The 13426-nt window shown below is 56.2% G+C and overlaps 1 protein-coding gene across 1 annotated transcript in view; it reads left to right on the top strand.

Moving 5' to 3' along the window:
• Positions 1–12873, top strand: part of NCKAP1L (NCK associated protein 1 like) — a 13885-nt gene extending 1012 nt beyond the window's left edge. The window contains 33 exon segments of the mRNA XM_015886876.2: positions 178–288; positions 517–609; positions 699–755; positions 882–1024; positions 1105–1195; positions 1288–1425; positions 1507–1555; positions 1627–1783; positions 1865–1921; positions 2170–2266; positions 2651–2760; positions 2851–2983; positions 3122–3203; positions 3987–4045; positions 4730–4875; positions 5116–5248; positions 5428–5547; positions 6130–6269; positions 6343–6474; positions 7813–8034; positions 8944–8971; positions 8973–9029; positions 9031–9084; positions 9171–9221; positions 9223–9267; positions 10402–10495; positions 10586–10668; positions 10819–10899; positions 11020–11113; positions 11385–11501; positions 11646–11755; positions 12065–12154; positions 12513–12873. Coding sequence (XP_015742362.1) covers positions 178–288; positions 517–609; positions 699–755; positions 882–1024; positions 1105–1195; positions 1288–1425; positions 1507–1555; positions 1627–1783; positions 1865–1921; positions 2170–2266; positions 2651–2760; positions 2851–2983; positions 3122–3203; positions 3987–4045; positions 4730–4875; positions 5116–5248; positions 5428–5547; positions 6130–6269; positions 6343–6474; positions 7813–8034; positions 8944–8971; positions 8973–9029; positions 9031–9084; positions 9171–9221; positions 9223–9267; positions 10402–10495; positions 10586–10668; positions 10819–10899; positions 11020–11113; positions 11385–11501; positions 11646–11755; positions 12065–12154; positions 12513–12638 — 3300 coding nt within the window. The 3' untranslated portion in view covers positions 12639–12873.
• The last annotated feature ends 553 nt before the right edge of the window (positions 12874–13426 follow it).

The raw sequence follows: 13426 nt of genomic DNA, 5'->3' as shown, positions 1-13426 counted from the left end.
GGGCTCTAAAGGGATGTGATGGGGTTGTGGGGGCTCTTAAGGGGGATGTGATGGGGTTGTGAGGGCTCTAAAGGGATGTGATGGGGTTGTGGGGGCTCCAAAGGGGGGATGTTGTGGGGGCTCTAAAGGGGGATGTGATGGGGTTATGAGGGCTCTAACTTTAGGGTGTCCCCACAGACCTGCTCGGACCCCAAGACACGTCCATCCTTCCTGTGTGACAAAGCTATGGAGCCCTCCATCAAGTTCATCAACAAGAAGTTTCCTAACCTGGACGTGCGGAGCAGCACGGTGAGGGTCATTGCTGCCCCCCAACCCCGTGTTACACCCATCCTGTCCTTGTCATCCTACCCCTATATCACCCCATATTGTGCCATCGCTGCCTGGCTTCTCCTCTATCTTTGTCCCTATGTCACCCCCCACCCCATATCACCTCACCCCATTGTGTCACCTCACCCCATTGTGTCACCTCACCCCATTGTGTCACCTCACCTCAATGTCCCCTTCTGTCTCTTGCAGCAACACCTGGGGCCGGTGCACAAGGACAAGGGGGACATTATCCGCGCGCTGGGACCCTATTACTACTCCTTTGTGGATGTCCTGGAGTTCAGGGTGAGCTGTGGGGTGCTGTGGGGCAGCACTGGCGTTACAGACTATGGGGACAGCAGTGATGTGTTGTCTCCTTGTTATCTCCCTGTCAGGACCACGTCTATGAGCTGCTGAACACCATTGATGCCAACCAGTGCTTCTTTGACATTGTGAGTGGTACCAGGGGGTTCCATGGGGGACTTTGAGTTGCTCACGAGGCTTATGGGGTGCATTCAATGGGGTGATTAGTGCATCCCATACCACGGCCGTATCCTCACAGCTTCATTGCCCCTTAGAACATCAACTATGACTTTACCAAGAGCTACTTGGACCTGATTGTCACCTACGTGTCCCTTGTCCTGCTGCTGGCCCGCACCGAGGACCGCCGGGTTCTCATTGGCATGTACCACTGTGCTCATGAGATGAGCCACGGTGCCAGGTGAGCTGCCCGCCCCTATAGACCATCCCCCCACCATCACTGAGGTCTGTCCCCAACACATTATATCATCATCCCTGCAGTGATTCCAGCTTTGCCCGCTTGGGTCAAATGGTGCTGGAATACGACCACCCCCTTAAGAAGCTGACGGAGGAGTTTGGGCCGCACACCAAGGTGGGTTGGGGGCTCCTGAGGGTCCTGAATGCCAACAGAGCCACATCCCATCCCTGCACTGATCCCCTATGATACCCCCCCATGTCCTGCAGGCTGTCACTGCTGCTCTCCTGTCCCTCCATTTCCTCTTTGCACGGAGGAACCAGGGCTCCGATCAGTGGCGCAATGACCAGCTCCTCAGCCTGCTCAGCTCTGCTGGCTCCATGCTGAGCCCTGCCAGCTCCGACACCGTGAGCATCACCCTGCAATAGGGATGTATAGGGGTGGGTGCAGGAGGGGCAGAGCGCTGACACCACCCCCTGCATCCCCAGATGGCTTGTGAATACCTGTCCCTGGAGGTGATGGAGCGCTGGATCCTCAGTGAGTCCTTGCAATGCCCACAGACCCCCAGTGATCCCCTATGGTGGCTGACTGATATCTGTGCCCTGCAGTTGGCTTCCTGGTGTGCCCGGGGGCTTTGGGGGCGTCCCCTCAATGCCTGGAGCTGTGGAGGTTGGCACTGCAGGGCTCGCTCTACATCACCCTCCTCCGTGACGAGGCCCTGCAGATCCACAAGGTCACCGAGGAGCTGCTCAGCAGCCTCAAGGGGTAAATGGCTGCCCCTGGGGCTGGGGGCTCCACTGGGGGCTGGCCCATCCGTGGCACTGCTCAGCTGTGTTCCCTTTGCAGCTATGGGAAGAGGGTGGCCGATCTCAAGGAGTGTAAGGAACATGCCGTGGCTCACAGGTTCGGGGGGGCTCAGGGTGGGCTGCTGGGTCCCAGGGGTCTGGGGAGGGTCCCAGGGTGCTGGGAGGCCCCATGGAAGGACCTGAGGGATCCCATGGGATCACTGGGGTCCCCATCTGTATTGACCCCATATCACAGCTCCCACCTTTGCCATGTGTTTGTAATATCCCTGCTGGGTGAGTGGGGTGGCTGGAGGGGTGATGGGGGGCTCTAACCCCCCTGCCATGACACCCCCCCACACCCCATAGCGGATCCCTGCATCGGGGCCGGCGGCTGTACCTGCGTGGGGCTGTGCGAGAGCTGGAGGCGCTGCTGGAGGATCAGCCCGGGCTGCTGGGACCCAAAGTGAGAGCAAAGGGAAGGGGAGAGTAAAGGGAAGGGGAGAGCAAAGGGAAGGGGAGAGCAAAGGGAAGGGGAGAGTAAAGGGAAGGGGAGAGCAAAGGGAAGGGGAGAGTAAAGGGAAGGGGAGAGTAAAGGGAAGGGGAGAGTAAAGGGAAGGGGAGAGTAAAGGGAAGGGGAGAGTAAAGGGGAGCTGGGACCCAAAGGGAAGGGGACAGTGGAGAGGGGCAGGAAGAGGGGAGCTCCATCATGGAGATGAATGGTTCTGAGGGACGTGATGAGTGTCAGAGCTCTATGGGCACGTTATGGGTCTATGCACAGAGCTCTGTGTGTTGGCAGTGCCCTGTTGGCTGCTGGTGGCAGCCCCAGGTGCCTTCTAACTGTGCCCAGGCTCTGTTTGCCTTCATGGCCCTGTCGTTCTGCCGGGATGAGGTGAGCTGGTTGGTGAGACACGCCGAGCACGTCACCAAAACCAAGACACCGGAGGACTATGCTGACAGGTGAGCGGTGCTGGGGGCTGTGCATTGGGGGGCCGTGTATGTGAGTCTGGGGGTCTTCACCCCTGCTCTGACCGGTGCCTTTGTTGGCAGCCACATTGCAGAGATCCTGTTCCTCATGGAGCAGCTGCGGAGCCTGGTGCGGCGGCAGGACCTTGTGCTGCGGCGTTACCACGTTCAATACCTGGCCCGATTCGATGCTCTGGTGCTCAGTGAAATCATCCAGGTATCAAATAGTGCTGGGCATGGGGCTGTTCATGTCCCCTATCATCCAGGTATCACATAACGCTGGGCATGGGGCAGCCCATGTCCATGTCCCCCATCCTGCTTGGCCCTGAACCTGTCCCCATCTCTATCCCTGCAGAACCTCTCCGTGTGCCCCGAGGAGGAGTCCATCATCTTGTCGTCCTTTGTCAGCTCCCTTTCTTCTCTCTCCGACAAGGGAGGTGAGGAACATCAACCTGCTGTGTGTCCATGGGGTCTGATGTCCGCCTGCCCTATAGCCCACAGCTGGCATCCTAACCCTAACCCTAACCCTAACTTTAACCCTAACCCTAACCCTAACCCTAACCCTAACCCTAACCCTAACCCTAACCCTAACCCTAAACCTAACCCTAACCCTAACCATAACCTTAACCCTAATAACCCTAACCCTAACCCTAACCCTAACCCTAATAACCCTAACCCTAACCCTAACCCTAACCCTAACCCTAACCCTAATCCTCCTGCCCTATAGCCCAGCTGCAGTCCACCCGCAGCTGGCATCCTAACCCTAACCCTAACCCTAACCCTAACCCTAACCCTAACCCTAACCCTAACCCTAACCCTAACCCTAACCCTAACCCTAACCCTACCCTAACCCTAACCCTAACCCTAACCCTAACCCTAACCCTAACCCTAACCCTAACCCTAACCCTAACCCTAACCCTAACCCTAACCCTAACCCTAATAACCCTAACCCTAACCCTAACACTAATAACCCTAATAACCCTAACCCTAACCCTAACCCTAATAACCCTAATAACCCTAACCCTAACCCTAATAACCCTAACCCTAACCCTAATAACCCTAATAACCCTAATAACCCTAATAACCCTAACCCTAACCCTAACCCTAATAACCCTAACCCTAACCCTAACCCTGCATTACAGCCCCTGATCAGCACAAGCCCGAAGCCCACCCAGCCCCCCTCCCCCTGCCCTCCCTCACACGTTTCTGTTTCCCTGCAGTGGATGAGAAGGAGCAGTTTGATTTCACAGCGTTGCGCCTCGACTGGTTCCGGCTGCAGGTTCTACCCCCATCTCAATCCCATCCACTGCCGTCCTCAGTTCCCATCCCTGTCCTCATTGCTGGCCCCATACAATCCCTCTCTTCCCATCTCAATCCATGCCCCTATTCCCTTCCTTACTGCTGTCCCTATACCTGCCCTCATTCCCTTCTCCATCCCACACCATTCCACCACCACTGGTCCCCATCCCTTCAACCCCCATCCCCATTGCTCCCAGTTCCCTCCCAGTTCCTCCCAGTTCCTCCCAGTTCCTCCCAGTTCCTCCTGGATCTTCCCAGTTCATCCCAGTTCATCCCAGTTCATCCCAGTTCATCCCAGTTCATCCCAGTTCATCCCAGTCCATCCCAGTCCATCCCAGTTCATCCCAGTGCTCCCAGTTCATCCCAGTTCTCCCAGTGCTCCCAGTTCTCCCAATACATCCCAGTGCTCCCAGTGCTCCCAATGCATCCCAGTGCTCCCATTGCTCCCAGTTCCCTCCCATTGCTCCCAGTTCCCTCCCATTGCTCCCAGTTCCATCCCAGTGCTCCCAGTACATCCCAGTTCATCCCAGTACATCCCAGTGCTCCCAGTTCATCCCAGTGCTCCCAGTTCATCCCATTTCTCCCCTTTCTCCCATTTCTCCCAGTTCATCCCAGTTCATCCCAGTTCTCCCAGCTGTGCCCCTGATCCCACTGCCCCCCATAGGCCTACACCAGTGTGTCCAAGGCCGTGCTGCCCCTGAGCACCAACCCAGACGTGGGTCGCATCATGAACCTCATCGTCTTCCACACCAAACTGCTGGACTCCCTGGAGGATCTGCTGGCCGAGACCTCCGACCTGTCCGACCTATGGTGAGCTCCAGACTCATAGGGGTCACATTGAGCAGCTCCTGCCCCACAGAATGTGTGGGGAGATGCCCATGTGTGCTGGGTATGGGAAGGGATGGGGCTTATAAGGGAGGCTGGGCAAGGCGAGGTGATGTACACTCAGGTAATATGGACACAGACATGGGGACAAGGGCAGCACCCACACGATATAGGCACCAACAGCCCCACTGACACATCCTGCCCCTCTGCCTCCCCCCACTGCAGCTTCTTCCCTCGCCCCATAGAGAAGATGTTTGTGGCGACGATGGAGGAGCCCTCCATGCTGCGTTACAGCATCGCCTTCCCTCTGCTCTGCAGCCACTTCTCCCGCTGCGTCCACCCCATGTGCCCGGAGGAGGTGAGTCCTGCAGGGTGATGATACGGGGACATGGGCACAGTGTCTGGATACAGCTATAAAGGAGCCAGGCAGCTCTTATGGCTTATGGCAGGGGATGGGGACCTGACCTTGGGGCCTCTGTGCCCTGTGCGGGGTGTCCCATAGTGGGGCCATGTTAAGCTGTGCATTTCCCTTTGCAGTATCCCCAGCTCCAGGCTGCAGCACTGGGGATGTGCAACAAGTTCCTGGAGGAGATGGCTCGACAGACCTGCGCCTGCATCATGGACAGCTGTGCTGAGCAGCACAACCTCAGCGAGCAGGTGAGGGTCCCCATGGCCATGGGGGGTATCTACAGAGCTCTGGGTGTATGTATCTGTGCTCTTGGGGCACCAGGGGCTGTATAGGACAGATGTGGTGTCCCCAATTCAACCTTGGGGATGGCAGCTTCTGGTTCTGGAGCCTCTGATTGTTCCCTAACCCCTAACCCAAACCCAAATCTAACCCTGACCCTAACCCCTACCCCTAACCTCTACCCCTAACCCTTACCCCTACCCCTAACACCTACCCCTAACCCCAATTCAACCTTGGGGAAGGCAGCTTCTGGTTCTGAAGCCTCTGACTGTACCCTAACCCTAACCCTAACCCTAACCCTAACCCTAACCCTAACCCTAACCCTAACCCTAACCCTAACCCTAACCCTAACCCTAACCCTACCCTAACCCTAACCCTAACCCTAACCCTAACCCTAACCCTAACCCTAACCCTAACCCTAACCCTAACCCTACTCTAGCCCTAACCCTAACCCTAACCCTAACCCTAACCCTAACCCTAACCCTAACCCTAAATCTAACCCTAACCCTAACCCTAACCCTAACCCTGACCCTTTTGCCTATGGCCACCAGCTACTGCCCAAGCACTGCGCCTCCACCGTCAGCAAAGCTCGCAACAAGAAGACCCTGAAACATCCGTCCAAAAAGGGGGAACCTGAGCGAGAGAAACCAGGGGCTGAGAGTCAGAGGAAGGACAGGACGGTGACCACCAAGTGAGGGCAGGGCTGGGAGGTGGTGGTGGCTCTATGGGGTGTAATGGGGCTGACAGCATCTGTCCCCCCCCAGCATGGATAAGCTGCACCTGGTGCTGGCAGAGCTGAGCCTGAGCCTCAACCACGTGCCCAACATCTCAGTGTTTGAGCACACGGTGACACCAGCGCAATATCTGAGCAGCCACTTGGAGACACGATTCAGCAAGTAGGGACACATGGGGCTGTGAGATGGGGAGGAGATCATTGACCCCAGACCTTACCCTAACATTAACCCTAACCCTAACCCTAACCCTAATCCTAACCCTAACCCTAACCCTAACCCTAACCCTAACCCTAACCCTAACCCTAACCCTAACCCTAACCCTAACCTTATCCCTAACACTAACCATAAAACTAACCATAACCCCAACACTAACCCTAACCCTAAACCTAAACCCTATCCCTAACCCTAACCCTAACGCCAACCCCAACCCTAACCCTACCCCTAACCCTAACCCTAACCCAACCCTAACCCTAACCCTAAACCCCAACCCCAAACCTAATACTAAACATAACCCTAATCCTAACCCTAAACCCAAACCCTAAACCTAAAACTAACCCTAACCCTAATCGGGCTGTGTGATGGGGAGAAGATCTCTGACCCCAGACCTAACCATAACCCTAAACCTAACCCCTAACCCTAAACCCAAACCCTAACCCTAAACTTAAACCCCATCCCTAACCATAACCCTAACACAACCCTAACCATAATCCCTAAACCTAAACGCAAACCTTAACCTGAAAACTAACCATAACCCTAACCTTAACCCTAACCTTAAACCCTAACCCTAACCCAAACCCTAACCCAAACCCAAACCCTAACCCTAAAACTAACCATAACCCTAAAACCAAACCCTAACCCTAACCCTACCCTAACCCTAACGCTAAACCCCATCCCTAATGCTAAACCCAAACCCTAACCCAACCCTAACCTTAATCCTAATCCTAACCCTAACCCTAAACCTCAACCCCATCCCTAACCCCAACCCCAACCCTACCCCTATCGTACCCCTACCCCTACCCCTAACCCCACAACCCATCCCTAACCCTAAACCCAAACCCTAACCCTAACCCTACCCTTACCCCTAACCCTACAACCCATCCCTAACACCAAACCCAAACCCTAACCCCAACCCTAACCCTACCCTACCCTTACCCCGACCCCTACCCCTAACCCTACACTAACCCTAACCCTAAACCCCATCCCTAACCCTAAACTCAAACCCTAACCCAACCCTAACCCAAATCCTAATCCTAATCCTAAACCTAAACCTAAAACGCCCCCCATCAACACCTAACCCCAACCCTAACCCTAACCCTAACCCTACCCCTAACCCTACCCCTACCCCTACCCCTACCCCTACCCCTACCCCTACCCTAACCCTAACCCTAACCCTAACCCTAACCCAAATTCTAACCCTATACCCATAACCCTACCCTAACCCTAACCCTAAACCCCATCCCTAACCCTACCCCTAACCCTAACCCCATCGTGTTCCCTTAGGGCCATCGTAGCCATGGCGTGTTACAGCCAGCCCACTCAGGAGGTGGCTCGTCCCTCGGAGGTGCTGGTGGGTCTGGGGTCCTACATCACCTTCATCCAGTCCCTGACACACTACGTGGGTCTGGACACGACGCGCATTTCATCCGCAACGTCCTCCTTGCAACAGACACAGCCCCGCGATTGCCAGGGGGAGCAGACCCTCACCACCATCTACACCAACTGGTGGGTTACACCCCATATGGGATATGGGCAGCGCCCTAAGGGGTATCTATCCCATATGGGATATGGGCAGTGCCCTAAGGGGTATCTATCCCATATGGGATATGGGCAGCACCTCTTCAGCTTATCTATCCCCTATTGTAGGATATGGGCAGCGCCCTCAGGAGTTGTATCTCCCATAAGGGAATATGGGCAGCACCCTCAAGGGGGTTATATCCCATAATGGGATATGGGCAGGCGCCCGTAAGGGAATCTATCCTATAATGGGAATATGGGCAGTGCCCTTAAGGGGGTATGCTAACCCATTATGCCGGATATGGGCAGCACCCTCAGGGGTATCTAATCCCATATTTTGGCCAAAATCAAACGCGGATGCAGAGATTATGGGCAGCGCACCGAAGGCGGTATCTATCCCATATGGGATATGGGCATTGCCCTAAGGAGGTAATCTATCCCATTATGGGGATATGCAGACCCTTCAGGGGTATCCTATTCCCATTATCGGGGATCATGGGCAGCACCCTTCAGGTATCTAATCCTATATGCGGGATATGGGCAGTGCCCTCAGGGGTATCTATCCCATATAGGATATGGGCAGCACCCTCAGGGTTATATCTCCCATATGGGATATGGGCAGCACCCCTCAGGGTTATATCTCCCATATGGGATATGGGCAGCACCCTAAGGGTTATGTATCCCATATGGGATATGGGCAGCACCCTCAGGGTTATCTATCCTATATAGGATATGGGGCAGCACCCTTCAGCGGTTATGGTTCCTCCCATATGGGGATATGGGCAGCACCTTAATGGGTTATGTTAATCCCATTATGGGAATCTGGCAGCATGCCGTCAGTTGTATCTTACCTTCCCCTAACTACGAGCTGGGAATGGGTCCATCCCAAATCTGCAGGTACCTCGAGGGCCTTATGCGCCAGGCCCAGCACTGGGGCCATCGTCCCCCCTCTCCCTCCCTCAAGTGCACATTCCACCACGGTGCGCCCGTGATGGTGAACCATCCTTCAGTGCTGCTGAGTTCTCTGATTGTTTCAGAGTGCGGGTTGTTTTTGGGGTCACTGTGGGTTTGTCCCTATCCCTAATTGTGATGTCCCCATTCCTTGGTATCTTGGCCCCATAGAGATGCGAGCGTTGGCTGAACTCATTGGGCCCTATGGAATGAAGTTCATGAGTGGACAATCTCATGTGGCACGTGAGCTCCCAGGTGGCTGAGCTGAAGGTAGGGGGATTTGGGGTCAGTTATGGGGTTTTTGGGGCCAGTTTGGGTTTTGGGGCAGTTTTGGGGTGTTTGGGGCCAAGTTTGGGGTGTTTGGGGCAGTTTGGGGGTGTTTGGGGCCAGGTTTGGGCGTGTTCAGGGTGTTTTTGGGGCGCAAAGTTTGGGTGTTGGCGGGCCAGGTTTGGGGGTTTTGGGGCCAAGTTTGGGGGTGTTGGGCCAGGTTTGGGGTGTTTTGCGGCCAGGTTGGGGTGGTGGGGTTCATGGTTTGGTTGCTCAGATTTTGGGAATTGGCGGTTCAGGTTGGAGAGGTGTTTCAGTGCGTCAGTTATCGGCGTTTATTGGGGCCAGGTTTTGGGGTTTTGGGGGCCATTGGGGTGTTGGGGCCAGTTTTGGGGTCGTTTGGGGTCAGATTTGGGGTTTTTGGGGTCAGATTTGGGGTTTTTGGGGTCCAGATTGGGGGTGAATTTGGAGGCCAGTTTTGGGGTGTCTGGTCGGGTTTTGGGTCAGTTTTGTGTGGGGTCTTCGCGAAGACGTTCAGAGATATTAGAGAGTGCTACAGGCGCCAGCTCCTTTGCGGGTATTTTGGGGCAACAGTAAGATTGGAAGGTAAAGGTCGCGAGGTCAGGCAGAGTAAGTATATGGGCCAACGTTTGGGGTGTTGAGATTCAGGTTTGACAAAGGTGGTCATTGGGCCAAGCTTTGGGGTCAAGATAAGGATGAGGAATAGATTAGGTCAGATATGGATAGCAAAATCGGTTTCGTGGTCAGGTTATGCAGTGTACTAACTGGGCGTGTATAAACAAGGGATTCAAGGACATATCGGTGTTCTTGGGGATGATTTTCGCGGGCAGTTTTGAGGCTGTTTGGGCAACCAATTTTGGGTGTTGGGGCCCACTGTTGTTAGAAGACAGCGTGTCTTGGGGTCTAGGTGGGTCAGCTTTTGGGGCGTGTTTTGGGGCCAGTTTTGGGTGTTTGGGGCATGTTTGGGAGTCTAACTTTGGGGTGTTTGGGTGCCAATGGTGTTTGGGGCCAGTTTTGGGGTGTTTGGGGTCAGGTTTGGGGTCAGTTTTGGGGTGTTGGGGCCAGTTTTGGGTTGTTATTAATTGTTCCCAGTGCCGTGTCCCCCCCCTATTGCAGAAACTGGTCAATGAGAACATGGACACGCTGGTCCAGCTGCGCTCCAGCCCCTGCAAACCAGAGCAGATGGCAGCTCTGCTGCCCCGGCTGAGCTGTGAGTGCTGCTGGCTTTGCACACACAGCCTTGCACGTTTGCACACTCACACTCACACACACACGTCTCTGCTTCCCCCCCCCCCTATAGCGGCCGATAACGTCCTAAAGAGGATGACCATCATTGGGGAGATCCTGAGCTTCCGAGCCATGGCACAGCAAGGCCTGCGGGAGGTGGGTGCCCCCTGTGCCCCATAGGGTCAGTGTGAGCCCCATAGGAACCCCCTGGGTCCTATATCACACAATGAGGTGGGTGCCCCCTGTGCCCCATAGGGTCAATATGAGCCCCATTGACACCCCCTGGGTCCTATTCCCCCCCTGCAGGTCTTCTCCCACCACTGCCCCTTCCTGATGGGCCCTATAGGATGCCTGACAGACGTGGTCACCCCAGACACGGACATCCAGGTGGGCACTGAGCGGCGCGGGGTTGAGCTGCCCCCTTGCTGTCCCCATATAGGGGGTGGCACCCCAACCCTGTAGCACCACATGGTGTTTAATGGCACTATTGTGTCCTTGTCCTCCCAGGTCACATTGAGCATCTTCGAACTGGCTTCGGCTGCTGGGATCCCCTGTGAGATCGACCCTGCACTGGTGAACGTCCTTGCAGGCAGCAAGATGGGTAATGTGGGGTCTATGGGGTCCTGGGGGGGGGGGCAACATTGAGACCCTCCACCATCAGCCTGGCACAGACCCCCACCCTTATCACCCCCATGGGGTGTCCCTATGGGTCCCCACTGTCACCTCCTATGGGACCCCCACCCTTATCACCCCCATAGGGTGTCCCTCTGGGCACCCACTGTGACCCCCCATGGGACCCCCACCCTTCTCACCCCCATGGAGTCTCTGTTTCCTCCTTGGACCCTGGTTAATGTTGGCTCCCCCCTGTGCAGATGGTTCATCCCCAGAGGAGGATTACAAGGTGTCCTGTCTGCTGCTGGTCTTTGTGGCTGTATCCCTGCCTTTGTTGGCCTCCGACCCAATGTCTATCTACAACACTGAGATGGATGGTAAGGATTGGACCCCACTGTGCCCCAGCCCCACAATGGGACCCTCGAGGTCCCACAGCTGCAGCTCAATGGGGACATAAGGACCCCTATAGTGGACAGGGCTGCTGCCCCCCAGCTCCATCCCCAACCTCCCCGTGTCCTCAGGCTACAACAACAACATCCACTGCCTGGCCAAGGCCATCATCCACGTGTCGGCCGCGCTCTTCACCCTCCACAACAAGAACATTGAGACCCACCTGAAGGAATTCCTGCTGGTGAGGGAAGGGAGGAGAGGGAGGGAGGGAGGGATGGGATGGGAAGGAGAGATGGGAGGGAGCGGAGGAGGGAGGATGGAGGGATGGGATGGATTGGGAGGGATGGGATGGAGGGATGAGGGAGGCAGAGACCGGACCAGACGCGAGATGGAGGGATGGAGGGAGGGATGGATGGATGGATGGATGGATGGATGGATGGATGGATGGATGGATGGATGGATGGAGGGATGGATGGAGGGATGGAGGGATGGATGGAGGGATGGAGGGATGGGGTGCAGCCCTTGTTGCTGATCAGGATCCATCCCCCAGTTGGCCTCTATGAGCCTCCTGCAGCTGGGCCAGGAGACGGACAAGCTGCGCTCCAGGAACAGAGACGCCGTGTGTCTGCTGATGCAGTTGGTGAGTGATGGGAGGGATGAAGGTCCCATTGGGGGGGGGTCTTCTGGGGGGTCCTTAAGGGGGGGCTGAGCTCCTGCTGCCCCCGACCCACGGCTGCTTTGAGGTGCTGAGCTCTCACCATAGTCCTGGCTCCATATTGGGGGGCTGGAAGTGGGGGCCGAGCACCCACCGCCCTTGGATTGATATTCAGGGAACATCGCCCTGCTCTGCAAAGCAATTTAAGTGCAAATGTTTCAATCTGGAGCTGGGGAGGCAGCAGGGGAAGGAAAGGGGCACCCAGGGAAAGGGGCACCCAGGGAAAGGGGCACCCAGGGCTGGGGGTGAAGGGGAACTGAGCTCACGACCCCCCCCAATTCAGATCGTGGCCGAGTCGTCCTTCCTCACAGTGGACATGTTGGAGACCTGCTTCCCCTACGTGCTGCTCCGCAACGCCTACAGGGAGGTGTGCAGGGAGAGCCTGCTCAATAGGATCCCGCCCCACTGAGAGCATCCGACCCACATCCCTGCCCCACTGAGAGCATCCCACCGAACCCACATCCCATCCAACCCCACATCCCACCCAAACCCCATCCCATCCAATCCACATCCCACCCATCCCATCCACCCCACGTCCCACCCCACTGAGAGCATCCCTGCCCCATTGCTCACATCCCATCCACCCTACACCCCATCCAACCCACGTCCCATCCATCCAACCCCACACCCCATCCAACCCACGTCCCATCCAACCCACATCCCATCCATCCAACCCCACACCCCATCCAACCCCACATCCCACCCCACTGAGAGCATCCCTGCCCTGTGCTCACATCCCATCCACCCCACACCCCACCCAACCCCCATCCCATCCATCCAACCCCCATCCCATCCACCCCACATCCCATCCCATCCCACCCCACCCCCTATCCATCAGACCCACACCCCATTCAACCTCCCATTCCCATCATGTCCACCCCACACCCCATTCCACCCCACACCCCTTCCAACCCATCCCATCCACCACATCCCACCCAACCCACATCCCATCCATCCCACCCACCCCACATCCCATCAGCGCCCCATTATTCCCCCCTCCTTGTGCCCCCCAGCACCCACCCTGGGATGCTCTGTATACCCCCCCTTCCCCCCCCCAGCATCACCTGCACTAAACAAAAACATTGTTTTACCCCCCCTTTGGCTTGTGGCTTCTTCGTGGTGCCCAGGCAGCCTGAGGATATATGGGGTGGGGGCTCCAGGTATGTCCCCAATTACAAAAACAGCCCCAAAGCCCCC

The sequence above is a fragment of the Coturnix japonica genome, linkage group LGE22C19W28_E50C23, assembly GCF_001577835.2.
Source record: "Coturnix japonica isolate 7356 linkage group LGE22C19W28_E50C23, Coturnix japonica 2.1, whole genome shotgun sequence".
Classification (NCBI taxonomy): Eukaryota; Metazoa; Chordata; class Aves; order Galliformes; family Phasianidae; genus Coturnix; species Coturnix japonica.
The sequence above is the reverse complement of the archived record's forward strand: the minus strand, read 5'-3'. Positions and strand labels throughout refer to the sequence as shown.